The sequence below is a fragment of the Oncorhynchus gorbuscha genome, linkage group LG03 (genome assembly GCF_021184085.1).
Source record: "Oncorhynchus gorbuscha isolate QuinsamMale2020 ecotype Even-year linkage group LG03, OgorEven_v1.0, whole genome shotgun sequence".
Classification (NCBI taxonomy): Eukaryota; Metazoa; Chordata; class Actinopteri; order Salmoniformes; family Salmonidae; genus Oncorhynchus; species Oncorhynchus gorbuscha.
The window spans coordinates 79,736,871-79,755,312 of NC_060175.1; the positions used below are offsets into that span (position 1 = coordinate 79,736,871).

The 18,442-nt window shown below is 41.6% G+C and overlaps 1 protein-coding gene across 5 annotated transcripts in view; it reads right to left on the reverse strand.

Annotated features, from left to right (window-relative positions):
- Window positions 1–17,847, reverse strand: part of clstn1 (calsyntenin 1) — a 71,692-nt gene extending 53,845 nt beyond the window's left edge. For 3 of the 5 annotated variants that reach the window (XM_046343869.1, XM_046343866.1, XM_046343867.1), the window contains exon 1: window positions 17,544–17,844. In XM_046343869.1, coding sequence (XP_046199825.1) covers window positions 17,544–17,625 — 82 coding nt within the window. In that variant the 5' untranslated portion in view covers window positions 17,626–17,844. Of the gene's footprint in view, window positions 1–17,543 lie in introns of all 5 variants that reach the window. The other 2 variants (XM_046343865.1, XM_046343868.1) reach the window with 2 other exon arrangements.
- Window positions 17,848–18,442: the final 595 nt, after the last annotated feature.

Sequence of the window (18,442 nt, forward strand, 5' to 3'; positions counted from 1 at the left end):
ATGACCTTGAAATGCTTCTTACGAAGCCACTACTTCGTTGCCCGGGCGGTGTGTTTTGTTTCTGGTGTCCTTTGACAGCTCTTTGGTCTTGGCCATAGTGGAGTTTGGAGTGTGACTGTTTGAGGTTGTGGACAGGTGTCTTTTATACTGATAACAAGTTCAAACAGGTGCCATTAATACAGGTAACGAGTGGAGGACAGAGAAGCCTCTTAAAGAAGAAGTTACAGGTCTGTGAGAGCCAGAAATCTTGCTTGTTTGTAGGTGACCAAATACTTATTTTCCACCATAATTTGCAAATAAATTTATTAAAAATCCTACAATGTGATTTTCTGGATTTTTTTCTCTCATTTTGTCTGTCATAGTTGAAGTGTACCTATGATGAAAATTACAGACCTCTCATCTTTTTAAGTGGGAGAACTTGCACAATTGGTGGCTGACTAAATACTTTTTTGCCCCACTGTATGCAACGCAGGACACGTTAGATCATATCTAGTAAGATCATCAACCATGTGTAGTTAACTAGTGATTATGATTGATTGTTTTTTATAAGATAAGTTTAAATGCTAGCTAGCAACTTACCTTGGTTTACTGCATTCAGTCAGTCTCCTTGTGGAGTGCAACGAGAGGGAGGCGGGTCATTATTGCGTTGGACTAGTTAACTGTAAGGTTGCAAGATTGGCCCCCAGAGCTGACAAGGTGAAAATCTGTCGTTTTGCCCCTGAACGAGGCAGTCAACCCACCGTTCCAAGGACGAAAATAAGAATGTGTTCTTAACTGACTTGCCTAGTTAAATAAAAGGTACATAAAAACATATATATTTTTTATGTTTTATTATTATTATTATTATTAATGTATTTTTTATTTTAATCGGCACCCAAAAATTCCATTACGATTAATCGGTCGACCTCTACTTTGGAGCGCTGTCTGAATGACCATCGGTTTCTTGGTCACCTTCCTGACCAAGACTCCCTTGATTGCTCAGCTATAGGAAGAATCTTTGTGGTTCCAAACTTCTTCCCATGTGTTCCTGGGAATCTCAATGCTGCAGACATTTTTTGGTAATCTTCTTCCCCAGATCGGTGCCTATATACAATCCTGTTTCAGAGCTATACGGACAATTCCTTCGACCTCATGGCTTGGTTTTTGCTCTGACATGCACTGTCAAATATGGAACCTTGTATAGACAGGTATGTGTCTTTCAAATCATGTCCAATCTATTGATTTTACCACAGATGGACTAATCAAGTTTAAGAAACATCAAGGATGAACAATGGGGCGGCAGGTAGCCGAGTTGTTGCGCGTTGGACTAGTAACCTTAAGGTTGCAAGATCGAATCACCGAGCTGACAAGGTAAAAATCTGTCGTTCTGCCCCTGAACACGGCAGTTAACCCACTGTTCCTAGGCCATCACTGAAAATTAGAATTTGTTCTTAACTGACTTGCCTAGTTAAATATAGATAAAATAAAAGCAATGGTAACAGGAGGCCCTGGAGCTCAATTTCTAGTTTTTCTAGTCTTCTAACAAAGGGTCTTAATACTACAAACCTGTTCTCTTCGGCATTAGGGGTATTGTGTATAGATTGATGAGGACAGTTGTTTATTTAATCCATTTTAGAATAAGGCTGTAACGTAATAATTTTTTTGAAAAAGTCAAGGGGTATGAATACTTTCTGAATGCACTGTACGTATGTATGTATATAGTTGTGTGTGTGTATAAGTAAATTAAATAAAAACACACACCTATTTTATATATAGAGAGAGAAAACGAGTTTCCACTGGTATAAAAGCTTTAACACATGCTCTACTCAGCATTTTTCTAAATCTGCTATTCCCCCCAAAAACTGAGGACAAGCAGAACCCATGACCAAAACATATTGTCTTACTGTTAGTCAGACTTATCTACGTACAAGACGAAGACAATGCAATTGAGGCTAATTAAGTCAAACTAATGGGTCTAGGCCCTAATCATGGAGCCAGACAGATAAGATAATAAAATGGAGGTAAGGAGATGTGGATGGCTTAGAATCATTTAGATATGTGTAGGATGTGCATGTGTAGGGGTTAACTAACTCGAAGCCAAGAGCGAGGAGGAATTCAGATCCAAACGGCTTGATGTGGCCTTCTGTCTCACAAAGACAAATCAATTTGCTTGCTTCAGCATTCCAGTGCACACTGGAGCACAGCGTATTTGCCCTAGAAAGCATTTCACTGCACCTGCGATAATATGCACAAATCTGTGTACACAACCAATAAACTTGGATTTGAAATAGCAGTCACTTCCAGACAAGGCAATAGCAGTGGGAAAACAGTGCACTAACCTTAGAGCATTCTGTGAGCCAATGCGGCTTGTCCCTGTGGACATAGAGAGCCCTTAGGATGAATCCACTTTAAAGTCGCCCCAGCCCACCACTAACGCACCTGTTATGTGTGATGTCAACTAGAGGTCGACCGATTAATCGGAATGGCCGATTAATTGGGGCCGATTTCAAGTTTTCGTAACAATCGGAAATCGGTATTTTTGGACACCGATTTTACACACCTTTATTTAACTAGGCAAGTCAGTTAAGAACACATTCTTATTTTCAATGACGGCCTAGGAACAGTGGGTTAACGCTAAGTGTTTCAAACGTAACTCGCTCTGACTTGGAGTAGTTATTCCCCTTGCTCTGCACGGATAACACTGCTTCGATGGTGGCTGTTGTTGATGTGTTCCTGGTTCAAACCCAGGTAGTGGCGAGGAGAGGGATGGAAGCTATACTGTTACACTGGCAATAATAAAGTGCCTATAAGAACATCCAATAGTCAAAGGTATATGAAATACAAATGGTAGAGAGAGAAATAGTCCTATAATTCCTATAATAACTACAACCTAAAACTTCTTACCTGGGAATATTTAAGACTCATGTTAAAAGGAACCACCAGCTTTCATATGTTCTCATGTTCTGAGCAAGGAACTTAAACATTAGCTTTATTACATGGCACATACTGCACTTTTACTTTCTTCTCCAACACTTTGTTTTTACATTATTTAAACCAAATTGAACATGTCATTATTTATTTGAGGCTAAATTGATTTTATTGATTTATTATAGTAAGTTAAAATAAGTGTTAATTCAGTATTGTTGTAATTGTCATTACAATAAATAAAAATACATTTTAACTGTCCGATTAATCGGTATCGCCTTTTTTTGGTCCTCCAATAAAATCGATATCAGCGTTGAAAAATCATAATCGGTCGACCTCTAATATCAACAATATGTAGAGCCTGCAGTGGACATACACACTTGCATATGCAGTGCACAGGACACTACTGTACCTGGTATGCAATCCTGTTACCCATCATGTACAGTAAACCTACAGACATCTAGGCCTAATCCTATAATGGGATGCTCCTGGGCTAATCTCTATTGGTCTTCTTGCATCCCATCTCCTCGCCTCCCTCCCAACCATATTGGAGAAGGCCCCTCGCCTAATGAGTTCTTCTTCAATGTGTTTTTAGAAGGAGTTGAGGAGAGACGAGATTATGCGAGGAATCAAGGTGAGATGAATTGACAAAAGAGCCCTGCTTCATTCGCTCACAAGTTCAGCAACTAGCAAGACTCGGAGGCTTTTTTTTAGCAGAGGCTTTTCCCTTCCTATGCAGGTTTCTTTGACTGTTCTGACAAGCAACATTACTTTTAAGCTGCGCACCTCCTCCAGGACTGCCACGCAGAAATGCCATGCCGTGCAGAGACAAGAGATTGAGAACTTCACTGAGATCGCCCCATTAGTTTGCACTATATAGATCTGTTTTTTCTGTGATCAAATCAACATTATAAAATTAGCCCCCTTTCAATGCAACAAACTGAGCTGGTGATTTTTTTGTAGTGCAGGGACAGCCCACGATCGGTTCCTGATGGAATACGCTTTTCAGATTAGTTCAGATCAGAGCACAGAGCCTTGTGTGTGCACTTTCGTTGATATTCTTTGCTAGTTAGTGAGTTATTAGCCCAGTTATACATAAGTACAGGTCAACATTGGGGAGTTACGTTTAAAGTTTCATGCAATGTAGGCCTGCAAACACACATATAGGCTACATCATAGAAATCAAAAGCTATTTCCAAGTGAAAATATTATGGGATTTGCTCTATTGGTTTTGTTGGTATGCCTACATTATGCTCAAATAGCAGCCAATATGCTATTGTGGCCGTCTAAAACTGTAAGGGTACAGCCTCAATGTTCACTGTAAAAGCACGCCAGAAATGGCACATAATTCGCACAACGTTCAAGTTTCTGCTCACAAGACCAAAAATCTGCTCAGTCCCCCCAAATATTTGAGGGAATATTGGTGACAAGGATGCTGAAAGTCTACTTTTGATATAGGAACAGTCATAGCTGTACCTTTTGCGAAGTGAGCAATTTGCCAAGGAGTATTTTGTCATCCTTTTCCCTTATTCTCTTGCTAATGTCTTTCTGATTGGTAGGATCAACCTATTATGTCGAAGAGATCGTAAACTACAGCAAGTATGAGGGATGACACAAATCACAGATATCTTCCAGATTTTTAATGGAGTACATTTTCTGTACATGAGGCACATTTCTGTGAACAATCATATAATTTCTAATCTAAGATAGAGGTTCATAATTTACAGATCGACCATCATCATCTACAGTAGACCTATTGCTCATAGTATATTATATTGCTCTGTCTGGAAGGGTTGTAGGGCCAATAGAGATAATATTCTGAAGCAATTAAAAAAATACAAAGAAATAAGTTCATTATTGTATTGGGGGGGGGGGGGTCATTTTAGAAATACTAGGAAAGTATTGGAGCCAGATCTGGCTTTATTAAATGTAATGTAGCTTCATATTATCTTCTTCTTGAACTACAGAAAGCTTCATAAATGTCAAATAATGTGACAGGTGAAATGAAGAACGAAGAAGAAGTTGACTGCAGGTATTTGTGGTCAGCCTGTCTGGGTTGGCGCCCCCCCCTTGGGTTGTGCCGTGGCGGAGATCTTTGTGGGCTATACTCGGCCTTGTCTCAGGATGGTAAGTTGGTGGTTGAAGATATCCCTCTAGTGGTGTGGGGGCTGTGCTTTGGCAAAGTGGGTGGGGTTATATCCTTCCTGTTTGGCCCTGTCCGGGGGTGTCCTCGGATGGGGCCACAGTGTCTCCTGACCCCTCCTGTCTCAGCCTCCAGTATTTATGCTGCAGTAGTTTATGTGTCGGGGGGCTAGGGTCAGTTTGTTATATCTGGAGTACTTCTCCTGTCCTATTCGGTGTCCTGTGTGAATCTAAGTGTGCGTTCTCTAATTCGCTCCTTCTCTCTTTCTTTCTCTCTCTCTCGGAGGACCTGAGCCCTAGGACCATGCGCCAGGACTACCTGACATGATGACTCCTTGCTGTCCCCAGTCCACCTGGCCATGCTGCTGCTCCAGTTTAACTGGCCTGGGCCCTAGGACCATGTCCCAGGACTACCTGACATGATGACTCCTTGCTGTCCCCAGTCCACCTGGCCATGCTGCTGCTCCAGTTTCAACTGTTCTGCCTTACTATTATTCAACCATGCTGGTCATTTATGAACATTTGAACATCTTGGCCACGTTCTGTTATAATCTCCACCCGGCACAGCCAGAAGAGGACTGGCCACCCCACATATGCTCTCTCTAATTCTCTCTTTCGGAGGACCTGAGCCCTAGGACCGTGCCCCAGGACTACCTGACATGATGGCTCCTTGCTGTCTCCAGTCCACCTGACTGTGCTGCTGCTCCAGTTTCAACTGTTCTGCCTTATTATTATTCGACCATGCTGGTCATTTATGAACATTTGAACATCTTGGTCATGTTCTGTTATAATCTCTACCCAGCACAGCCAGAAGAGGACTGGCCACCCCACATAGCCTGGTTCCTCTCTAGGTTTCTTCCCAGGTTTTGGCCTTTCTAGGGAGTTTTTCCTAGCCACCGTGCTTTCACACCTGCATTGTTTGCTGTTTGGGGTTTTAGGCTGGGTTTCTGTACAGCACTTTAGGCTGGGTTTCTATACAGCGCTGATGTACGAAGGGCTATATAAATACATTTGATTTGATTTATTTACTTAAATACAAACATTAAAATGTATTTTTTTTAAAGGCGAATAAATTGTTAATGGTACTGAAAAAAAACATAGCTTTTTTTAGCACCCCCTTGTGTACTACGCCTGTAATACCATATATCCTGGGATGACAGAAAAACGGTATAATGACATGAAAATCTGGATACCACCCAATCCTATTAGCTGCTGGCTAGGGTTGAACATGTTTGCAAACAAAATACACTTCAAAACAGCATCAAAAATGTTCTCTTACCTGAGAGGATCGTCCTTAAAATCCCTTAGCATAGCCCTCTGGCAAGCTAGCTCGCTACTATTAGCCAACATCTTCAACTTTGCAACAAGTCAAGATGAACAATTTTGAAATGATAGGGCTTGAGTCAGTACAGATGGCCCTTAAAGCAGATCTAGTATCAGATACCCACACATCCTGAGTTAAAACAAATTAGAAAGCAATTTTTAAAAAGGTAAGACTCTGGATCAGGGGATAGCTAAAATCAAGATTTACATAGTCCGATGATATGTCAAATCAACTGGATTTTTCAACCACTCAAATCTAAGAGATTCAGGCTGAACCAATGAGGAGGCATGGCTATCCCGCTTCCTGAGCAGGCGGAGGTCATTCGCGAGAACAGGATTTTAAGAGAGAAATATGTTGACAAAAAGTATTATATACAGAGTTTTATCTGGAGAAAAAAAGGGGCTTATGTGGTGGGCGTGGTAATAAGCACGGTCGTGCCATCGGTGTGGCTACATTTTAGAGACCAATTTGAGGCCCCCTATCTTGGCGTTGTAAAGCCATTTTTGAATTTTTCAGCCAATTTACTGCAATTCTACACATTTCTCCAGTTCTATTTTTGTTTCATCAGACCAGAGGACATTTCTCCAAAAGGTACAATCTTTGTCCCGACGTACAGTTGCAAACCGTAGTCTGGATTTTTTTTAATGGTGGTTTTAGAACAGTGGCTTCTTCCTTGCTGAGCTGCCTTTCAGATTATACTTTTTGGTCTGTAAAAACAAAAACAGAACTGTTTGGCCATAATGACCATCATTATTTTTGGAGGAAAAATGGGGAGGCTTGCAAGCCGAAGAACATCATCCCAACCGTGAAGCAAAGGGGTGGCAGCATCATGTTGTGGGGGTGCTTTGCTGCAGGAGGGACTGGTGCACTTCACAAAATAGATGGCATCACGAGGGGGGAAAATTTGGTGGATATATTGAAGCAACATCTCAAGACATCAGTCAGGAAGTTAAAGCTTGTCGCAAATGGGTCTTCCAAATGGACAATGATCCCAAGCTTACTTCCAATGTTGTGGCAAAATGGCTTGAGGACAACAAAGTCAAGGTATTGGAGGGATCATCACAAAGCTATGACCTCAATCCTATAGAAAATTTGTGGGCAGAACTGAAAAAGCATGTGTGAGCAAGGAGGCTTACAAACATGACTCAGTTACACCAGCTGTCAGAAGGAATGGGCCAAAATTCACCCAATATATTGTGGGAAGCTTGTGGAAGGCTACCCAAAACGTTTGGCCCAAGTGCTACCCAAGTCTGACTTGCCTGGTTAAATAAAGGTAAAATAAAAAAATACTTTTAGTATTTGGTAGACAATTTAAAGGCAATGCTACCAAATACTAAAAGTATTTTTTTATTTTACCTTTATTTAACCAGGCAAGTCAGTTAAGAACATATTCTTATTTTCAATGACGGCCTGTGAACAGTGGGTTAACTGCCTGTTCAGGGGCAGAACGACAGATTTGTACCATGTCAGCTCGGGGGTTTGAACTCGCAACCTTCCGGTTACTAGTCCAAGCGCTCTAACCACAAGGCTACGCTGCCACCCTTGCTTGTCAAACATCTCATTCCAAAATCATGGGCTATAATATGGAGTTGGTCCCCGCTTTGCTGCTATAACAGCCTCCACTCTTCTGAGAGGGCATTCCACTAGATATTGGAAACTTGCTTCAGGGACTTTCTTCCATTCAGCCACGGGCATTACTGAGGTCGGGCACTAATGTTGGGCAATTAGGCCTGGCTCGCAGTTGGCATTCCAATTCATCCTAAAGGTGTTCAATGGGGTTGAGGTCAGGGCTCTGTGCAGGCCAATCAAGTTCTTCCACACCAATCTCGACAAACCATTTCTGTATGGACCTCGCTTTGTGCACAGACGGAGACATTGTTATGCTGAAACAGGAAAGGGCCTTCCCCAAAGTTGTAAGCACAATATTGTCTAGAATGTCATTGTAGGTTGTAGCGTTAAGATTTCCCTTCACTGGCACCAAGGGGCCTAGCCCCAGACCATTATCCCTCCTCCACCAAACTTTACAGTTGGCACTATGCAGTCGGGCAGGTAGCTCGGGGGTTTGAACTTCCGGTTACTAGTCCAACGCTCTAACAACTAGGCTACGCTGCCGCCCCATGAATCAATGAATGCGGACAAAATGGCGGGAGAGAGCTCATTCTGGAGAGAGAGGTGCCTTGTGGATCATAGCCACACTCCCCTTCTTATTGGACTGTGCCATCACTGTGGCCTCCACAATGGATTAGTCCACTGAGACAGGCGCAAATCAGACAGTATGAGTGCTACTGTTTTTACAGTAAAATGATAGCTTCTAATCCTATGAATGATAACATTTGGGAAAATGTCATCAGTTGCTGCTCCAAATGTGTATACACATTAGTAGTTCCCAACACAGAAGTGCTGTACACAAAGAGGCAGGGCAGTAAAACGTAGGCTATTCAAAAAGGACCACACCAAACCACAGACCTGTTTAGCAGCATTCTCTTTATTGAAAAGATCCCAGTACGGTTTGACCTCTTAACTGTGCTCAAATACTTCCTGTGAGAATTACAGGCCCACTACAGCCCCTGGTAATTCTGCATTACAATGGGACGCCCACACACACTCTACAAAGTAGTATCACCATGCTAGCTACCACCGTGACATCTCTACCTCTAAACAGGGATCTGATGCACTCCCATTATCTCCCTCTGACACTGCTGAAGCGCTCTGCATGTGTCCATTAGCCTATTGTCCATAGCCTTCACTATTGGCCCAACAGAAGGCCTAAGCAGATAAGATAACGCTGGGCCACCACGGCCTAAGAGGAGAAGTACAGCATAGCTCTCCTGACTGCGGCATCACCATGTCAGATGATCAATCTGTGATGATCAGATGAACTCATATCAGATAGTAATGGGAACTTCTGTAGTTGTTGTGTACTTATGAAACAGGCAGGAGTTGAATTAGGCAGTTATAGTTGTTGGTGGAGCTATTAGTGAATGCTGCAATCCGATGGCTAACAAATTGTATCTAAAAGGAAATGCAGTTCCCTTGCATTCCAGCTCAATTGAAACCAACAGCTCTCCCCACAAACATAGAGCACTCCGCGGTATTTGACTCAAGTGGTTCTATAAAAATTGTGTGTTGAACGCTTATAGAGATGATGCAATCGGGTGCATGTTCAATAAAAACAACCACATAATAACCCCCTGCACCAGCCCTGACTCCATATGTAACTCTGTGTTGTCTGTTCACACTGCTATGCTTTATCTTGGCCAGGTCGCAGTTGCAAATGAGAACTTGTTCTCAACTAGCCTACCTGGTTAAATAAAGGTGAAATTAAAAAATAAAATAAAAAAATTAAAAGACTAAATGCGCCCACATGCTTCTCGGCCAAAACAGTTAGAAGAGTTTGTGCATATAATATGATGTTTGACTTCAACAAGGGTTTTTTTTCGTCGATTTGGGCACACTACATTTTTTCTTGAAGCAAGCCGAAGTCGGTAGCCGAAGTCGGTAGCCGAAGTCGGTAGCCGAAGTCGGTAGCCGAAGTCGGTAGCCGAAGTCGGTAGCCGAAGTCGGTAGCCGAAGTCTACGCCCCCTTGTTGACAACTGGTCAACAGTAGGGATTCTTCAATGAAGTGCCTGTAGTCACTCAACCAGAAGACGACTTATCATGCACATTTTTTCACTTGAATACTGAATAAACATAGTCAGATTCAAAATTGCACGACTAAGATCACAACAACAGAAAATATATCTATAATGACACTTGAGTCATAGATTAATTATGACTATTTTTAGGAAGTGTTTAATGGCCCGCGTCTCAACCTGAACAAACAATACTATTGCTGCTTTTTTCTTTTTCAAGCAATGGTCTTTTAAGGGAGTATGCGAGTACACTCGTTCGGTTCGCCAAACTGAAGCATGCTGACGCCTTTAGTGTTATGCCTAAGGTCAAAAAAATATCTAGTGGAAACACCAGTCAGACAAGGTTGACGAAATACGAAGGTATTCAATTAATCCAAATTCAAGTAGAGACATGACTTAACCTACAACAAGGAGGAGTGGGGGACCTTTGAATTCTATTGACATGGGGTAATCAATGGACTCAATCTGTCCACAGTCGAAAACATTGGGGGCACACTTCTGTGTTTGCTGTGCTTATTGACAGAAGCCGCCTCTACCACAGAGCGTCAACTGTTCTGGGGAAGCCCTCTGGGCAAACCCAGGTCTCATGGCACCATTCCCTAAATATCTCTGATCACGCAAAACACAGGAGAGCCTCTCATCAAGCGCCCTAACCACGAAACAACGTTTGTTTGTCCACCAAGCAGTCCCTCCACCAATCCACCCCTGCAACAAGGCCAGACCATTATTCTCTGAGAAGGTAGGTGGTGGAGGGTGGGGGCATTGAGGGTTTGAATGTAACTCAATCACCTCTCGGAGAGCGAGAGAGACACACACAAGAGGCTATGCAGTGAGAGTGAGGGAGTGAGAGTTTGCAGGAGTCCGCCCCAGTCCCAGTACAGGACTGCATAGGCCGGTGAGACCTGTGGATGTGTGACTGCAGCAGGTAAATGGGTTCTCTGGTTACCCGTTTCCCAGGACGGCTCCTGGTATTCATGTGTTCAGACACAAAGCTCCAGAGGGCTATATTTCTCCCTAGTAACAAAGAAGCTCTGGCAAGAGATACCACACCAGATAAGGCAGTGCCTCTGCTTTATGGCTCAAATTACAACAAAACACCGCTGTTTATGTTACAAGGGCCACAAATGGAGGCGTCATTTTTTATTTTCATTACGGTCAATATATTTGACGCCTTAGGCTTTCCATTCAGAAATTCATTCTGAAAATCCATTGATTATATTCTTCAATACCATGGGTTTCATATGAGTTTCTGTTGGCTTGTTTTATTCCAAAACCCTATATTTCCTGTACTGTGATCAAATGACATTCTGATGTAGCCTAAAAGTGTTGTAACTGTACCCAAATTTCTTCAACGCAGCATCTGCAATTTCAACAGCCTAATCCTGGTCACTTAGTTTGGAAAGCTGAGGGATGGGAATGGGGAAATGTAAACACTCAAATTCATAGACAAAGCTACAGATTGTGCCTTTAGCATGGCAAATACATTATCTGAATGAAATCAACATGTCATACATTCCCAGAATGCAATATTTATGTTAAGCTATGCATCAGCTGTTCCGCTGTATGTTCTGTGAATGTAGACACAACAACACAGCCAGCTGACCAAGTATGACGAAGAACAATTTAATATTCACAATTGAATGACCCATTCTTGACAGGTCACTGACTCAATTCAGCTACCAAAGGGACCAATCGAAAGGAAGTTACCACCAGGCCTACTTAAAGCTGGTTGTCGGTGGTTGTCTTTTTCTCTGGCAAAAACATTTCACACTGAAGAAAATCTAAATGCTCAAACTATGCACTTTCTGAAGATGAGCTCATCCACGTATTCTTGGGGGCTTTTAACAGTGACCGCATTGTGATGTTCTCATTATGACTCTGGGCCCAAAAGCTCTTTGTTCCACTGTGAATTCTATGAATAAATGAGGCAACGATTCAAGAGTTAATTCTGAAACAGGCACCTCATTATAGGGCAAGAATAGTTTTGCAGGGAGGGGGTGAGAAATCCATTCAAGGCATTATCATTATCTTATGGGGAAAAAAGGCTAGAAAAAAAGGAATATATTTTGTTGTGATCTGAGGGAGATATTCCTGTGATGGAAACCACAGAAAATGGTGAGGTGTGGCCATGTCCGATACACCATCTGTATAGCCTACTTACAATGAACATGCACTTTAAACTGTAAGCTAATACAGGGATTCTTCCAACAATGTAGTTTGATAATCAATGGCTTTACAAGATATTGTGTCACAGGGATAGAATTCTGAAGAAAATCACAAAATATACCAAACAAAATCACTTAGTGGTTGGTGGCATTTTCTTGACCATTTCCCAGCTGAAAGCAATGACATTCAACTAAACTAACAGCCTAGGTCTAGTACAGGATCAAAAAGCTGTGCTCATTAATAGAGTAGAATAACAGTAAATCTCTCTCTCCTTTATATTTCACATTTAACCTATGATGCCATCGATACCAGACAAATGTGGTTTGCTATGAAAACAAGCCTGTAACCGGATCCTGGTTTTAGTGCTGAACAATGGAACGCAACAAATGTAACAATATTATAGGAAAATGTGCCTACTGTTATCTTTACAAGAATCCACAAAATGTTTGGTTTACGACAACAGATTCCTGGTGTATCATGCATTCGTTTGTCACTGACGTTTTGCAGTTATTTTTTAGCTTGTCATTTTGTGATAAGAAGACCAATACTATTAGCACACTTAGACCTAAGGGCTAACCGGCATTTGGGGTTTAAAACAAACTGGCCTCTGAGGTGCACCTGTCCACTGTTTGCTAAGACAATTAAAAAAATACATAGAAAATGCATTTTATTTGACAAATACAAGGGTTTACATTTGTCAAAACCACAAAACATGGAATTTGTCTTCCCTCTTACCCTTTGTAATCAAACCAACCTTCTGTATACATGCTAGACTACATTCTGCGGGCATCAATAAGTTAAATCAACATGTGTCTCCCTTGACAAGCAACGCAAGCAGCAGGCCTGGACAGCTAGGAAACACTCGCACATGATTTATAATTTAATAATGATATGTGCATTTGTTAACTCCACGGAACAGAAAGCTGGGAACCCAATTTGTTAATTGGATGATGAATGAGCTGCCGAGATATTCTAGCAGCCAGTTCTTTGTCTGTGTATAGAGGCTGAGGCCCATGCATCATCATGCAGAGCTCTGCTCAGGCAGGCCAAGCATTTGACTGGGAGGTTTATGGGGAACCATTGGCTGGATACACTTTGTGTGTTAACATCAGAAAGCTAGGAAACAACACACAGTATGAATGTGCCATTATCAATCATAATCTAAACCCATCCAAGCAGGATTCATTCCAATCATGTAAGTGTAAAAATCCTTGAATAAACTATTTTGCTGAGTCAAATGATTGAGGAAAGACCAGTCGAGACTCCTGCCTCAGAAATTTGAACAGAATATGTTTTTGCGGAAGAGGCACATGTTGTCCCCCAGGCTGACAGACTGGCTATACTTTGCTTATGCTAACTTAATTTTGGCCACTTAAAATAAGGATGCGCCTAAAATTAGGATAGTCCAAGAGATGCTTGCAGATAGAGTAGTGTCTGGGTCCCTATTCAATAACAGCCTGAGTAGGAGTGCTGGTGTCGGATCAGGTTCTCCTTGTCCATATAATCTTAGGAATGATGACCTTAAAAGCCAGTACCTTGTGTTCTCTTTGCATACAGTAGTGACATATTTGAATGTGTGAACCTACTTTATTAATAACATAACTGGTTACTAGGCCTCCCGAGTGGCGCAGCAGTCTAAGGCACTGCATCTCAGTGCTTGAGGCGTCACGACAGACCCTGTTTTGATTCCAGGCTGTATCACAACCAGCCATGATTGGGAGTCCCATAGGGCAGCGCACAATTGGCCCAGCGTCGTTAGGGTTTGGCCAGTGTAGGCCCTAATTGTAAATAAGACTTTGTTTTTAACTGACTTGCCTAGTTAAATAAAGGTTAAATAAATAAAAAATAGGATACAGTAACAGGCCTGACATCATTGGATCTCTATGCTTGCCATACCCTGCCAATGAATCATACCCATACAGTTGCCTTGCAAAAGTATTCATCCGCCTTGGCGTTTTTCCTATTTTGTTGCATAACAACCTGTAATTTAAAATGTATTGTTATTTGGCTTTCATGTACATACACAAAATAGTCCAAATTGGTTAAGTGAAATTTTTTAAATCATTTGTTACAAAAAATTATTAAAATAAAAAACTGAAAAGTTGTGCCTGCATATGTATTCACCCCCTTTGCTATGAAGCCCCAAAATAAGATCTGGTGCAACCAATTACCTTCAGAAGCCACATAATTAGTTAAAGTCCACCTGTGTGCAATCTAAGTGTCACATGATCTATCATATGCTCTCAATATATATATATATATACACACACACATACACACACACACACCTGTTTTGAAAGGCTGCAGAGTCTGCCACACCACAAAGCAAGAGGCATTTTGAAGACCAAGGAGCTCTCCAAACAGGTCAGGGACAAACGGCATTTGGGAGAATCCCCAAACATATGGAAGAAGGTACTCTGGTCAGATGAGACTAAAATGGAGCTTTTTGACCATCAAGGAAAATGCCATGTCTGGCGCAAACCCAACACCTCTCATCACCCGAGAACGCCATCCCAGTGAAGCATGGTGGTGGCAGCATCATGCTGTGGGGATCATTTTCATCGGCAAGGACTGGGAAACTGGTCAGAATTTAATGATGGATGGCGCTAAATAGAGGGAAATTATTGAGGGAAACCTGTTTGTCTTCCAGAGATTTAAGACTGGGACGGAGGTTCACCTTCCAGCAGGACAATGACCCTAAGCATACTGCTAAAGCAACACTCATGTGGTTTAAGGGGAAACATTTTAAATGCCTTGGAATGGCCTAGTCAAAGCCCAGACCTCAATCCAATTGAAAATCTGTGGTATGACTTCAAGATTGCTGTACACCAGCAGAACCGATCCAACTTGAAGGACCTGGAGCTGTTTTGCCTTGAAGAATGGGCAAAAATCCCAGTGACTATATGTGCCAAGCTTATAGAGACATACCCCAAGATTATTGCAGCTGTAATTGCTGCAAAAGGTGTCTCTACAAAGTATTGACTTTGGGGGGTGAATAGGTACACACGCTCAAGTGCATTTTTTGTCTTATTTCCTGATTGTTTCACAAAAAATATTTTGCATCTTCAAAGTGGTAGGCATGTTGTAATAAATCAAATGATACAAACCCCACAAAAATATATTTTAATTCCAGGTTGTAAGGCAACAAAATAGGAAAAATGCCAAGGGGGTGAATACTTTCACAAGCCACTGTACATTCAAAAAGTGGCCACACAAAGACCTCTGAGGGTATTTCTAAAATTCAAGAAAGGACCTTCAAGTGGACACAATAGAAACAGCTTTGAAACGAGTGATCAAAAACAAAAAATATATTCATTGAATGAGCAATGTGAATTGTTTCATGGTCTTTTGCAGTGAGAATGGAGCTTATCATCACACAAGTATGCAACAGAACACAATTATTGTTGATGCATTGCATAGAGGCAATTGACCTTTAGACAATAAAGATAAGCTCACAGCAAGATGTGGATTTCACAAGTCGCTTTCCTGATAGGATCTGGGAAGTGAGCAGGTGCACTATCCAAACACAATGCCAAAAAGAGAGAGTCATACACTGCCTGGAACTGGGCTGAAGGTCCTCATATGCTAACGTTATACTGCATATTCCAAAGAAGAAAAAAACAGTATTTACAATGTTTATCATGAGACAAAGGCTAATCAATAATCATGGAAGAAAAAGTAGACTACTTTTAGTCTTTTCTAATCATAAAAATGTGAAGCACAAACTAGCCTTTAGCTTAATGTATCCATTATTGTCCCAAATACTGTATATAGGCTATTATGTTAGTTGCATGGTATTCAAATCATGTCTAGACTGAGTAATTAAATGACTTAGTCACCACATGGATAGGCTACAATTTGATGTAATCACGGAAAATGAGGTTATTGCTTTTCAATGGTGGTCTCTTCTCAAGCATCCTCAGCTGCCTGACATGGCAACACAGTTATCACAAAGAACCAGAGTTGCTGGTGGAGCCTCACTGTTTGACATCTTTGGATCTTAAATCGATATGACCCTTGCTAAAAGAATGAAGACGAATATGAACGTTTCCCTATTACTCCGAGACCGTCGTTTTGATCTTGAAAATGGGTGTGCCGTGGGAAAAAAAAGGATACATTTCAATCTCCAGTGTTGCGCCTAACTGCGCATGTTGAGCACCTGCCTTAACATGAAAAGTCGGCAACATTTGGAGCGTTCACATTGAGAGGTCACTGGATAGAGGTAGATATGTTCTATACATTGATAATGAGAGGTCTTCATCTTTCAATATTGAACTGCTGGCGCGACGTGGACCGCCCTGCAGCAAAGGCATTCGGTGTTGGCAAGCTACTTCTTCTTGTGTCTAATCGGTCCATCATATCTTTGGCATTTCAGTGAGGACCGCTGATGCACCTGCAGCATTGTACAAGCAGTATAGTAGGGATTTCGCTAAACCTGTGATGATAACGCATTCATTTTTAAACCCAGATACAAATGGTACTTGTGAGAAGGGTCTGCAATGCGTAGTTAACAAGCGACGATCAGACGATGTGCGCCCGCAGCGTCGGTAAAACAATTAGGCTACCAAATCAAACATCTGTATTTAAATCAAAATTGCCCTAACAATGTGTTTGGGGCATTTAAACATGCACTTAAATCACGGCTTTGGGGTAACGTAGATTTTTAAAATGAATAAATAAACAAGTGCTACGTAGCCTACTTGGTCCGGTTTCCCAAAAGCATTTTAAAGCTAAGTTCGATGAATTTAACCTTAAGATGCTTTTGGGAAACCGGGCCCTGAAAAATAAAAACAGGTGAATGAAGCAGACAAGGGAACGCCTATAGGCTAACCATAGTATGGGCTCTGATAAATTAAGGGCTATATTAAAAATCTAATGCCAACGTGTATGTTTGCAAATTTAATTGGATTTATGCAGATAGGCCTACAATGGATGGGCACCCAAAATAACATTGACGTCTGGCAGAAGGGAGAAACAGAAAACAACCTCTTTAATTCATACAGATATAATGGCCCCGCATCATTTCATGATACTAATTAAAAATTACAGTGACGATGCCAAATGGATAGAATTTAAGTTGGGTTTGATTGCATTTTTGATCAAATAGCTACAGTGTCGCGCTATGCACTGACACAGACGAATAGTCTACTTTGTAGTAAGCGACATCCATCCGCTATGGCAATCAGTAGCCTTGTCAGGTTGACCAGATACATCCCGTAGGAATGCCATTATCTAGGTTATTAATTGTAGCCTTTTATAATAAACAATGTGTAGGCAAGACGGAGGATTGGCCTTAATTTTCCTTCCATGAAAGTCGTTCGTTCGCCCGAACATAGGCAGACAACGCAGAGATAAACCCTCGTCTTTGGCTTACCTTTAGCTGCCTCCACCGCACATAATAGTCCGAGGACCAGTCCGACAACGGATGCAAAATGTTTATACCTTCTGATCTGCATCCCAAATTCGAATTACAACACGGGAAAATAAAATCAAACGTATTATATCCTCGCCTATAATAAAATATATAGCTCTCTCAAGAAAAACAATTTCAGAAGATGTATTCGGCAACCGTGATACTCCTAAAATGGCCGCCCCCAGCGCCGCTTTGCTATTCCCTTCTATCGCCACTCGCTCTCTCGCAGTTTTGCGGACTGATGGCTAGTGACGTCAATACTGTTATTGTGGGAGTGCTTGCAGCTAGTTGAGCACAGACAGTCATACTCAGACAGGGGGCGAGGGTCAAATACTTCTATTGGTAGGATGAGTGACACCCAGGCTGGTGACAAAGAGGGGATGTACTGTTGGGTGCGTGTTTTTTTTATTAGGCCTACAATAAGACTTTCTTATATCCTCGTTCCTAATCAATCAATCAAATGTATTTATAAAGCCCTTTATTACAGCAGCAGGTCACAGAGTGCTTATACAGAAACCCAGCCTAAACCCCCAAATGGAAAGCAATGCTGATGTAGAAGCAATGTTATGGGAAACTCTGTTTATGATCAATTAAATAAAACTGAATAGGGCAGCTGTTGCAATAATATGTCTGCTATCTGTGTAAGTAAAGCAGGCCTAAATAAATACATGCACACACACCTGTCTTCACTAATGATCTACTGAGAGGCCATATTCCTTCTCGTAACCTTTCTTTTACCTTTGTGTTCAACCTTTGATGTTTTGTCCACTCCAGAACACAGCAGGTGAATACATCTATCAGCGAGTACCGAGTGAATCTGGCCCAAAATCTTTTGTTCATGTTACTAATACAGACAAATA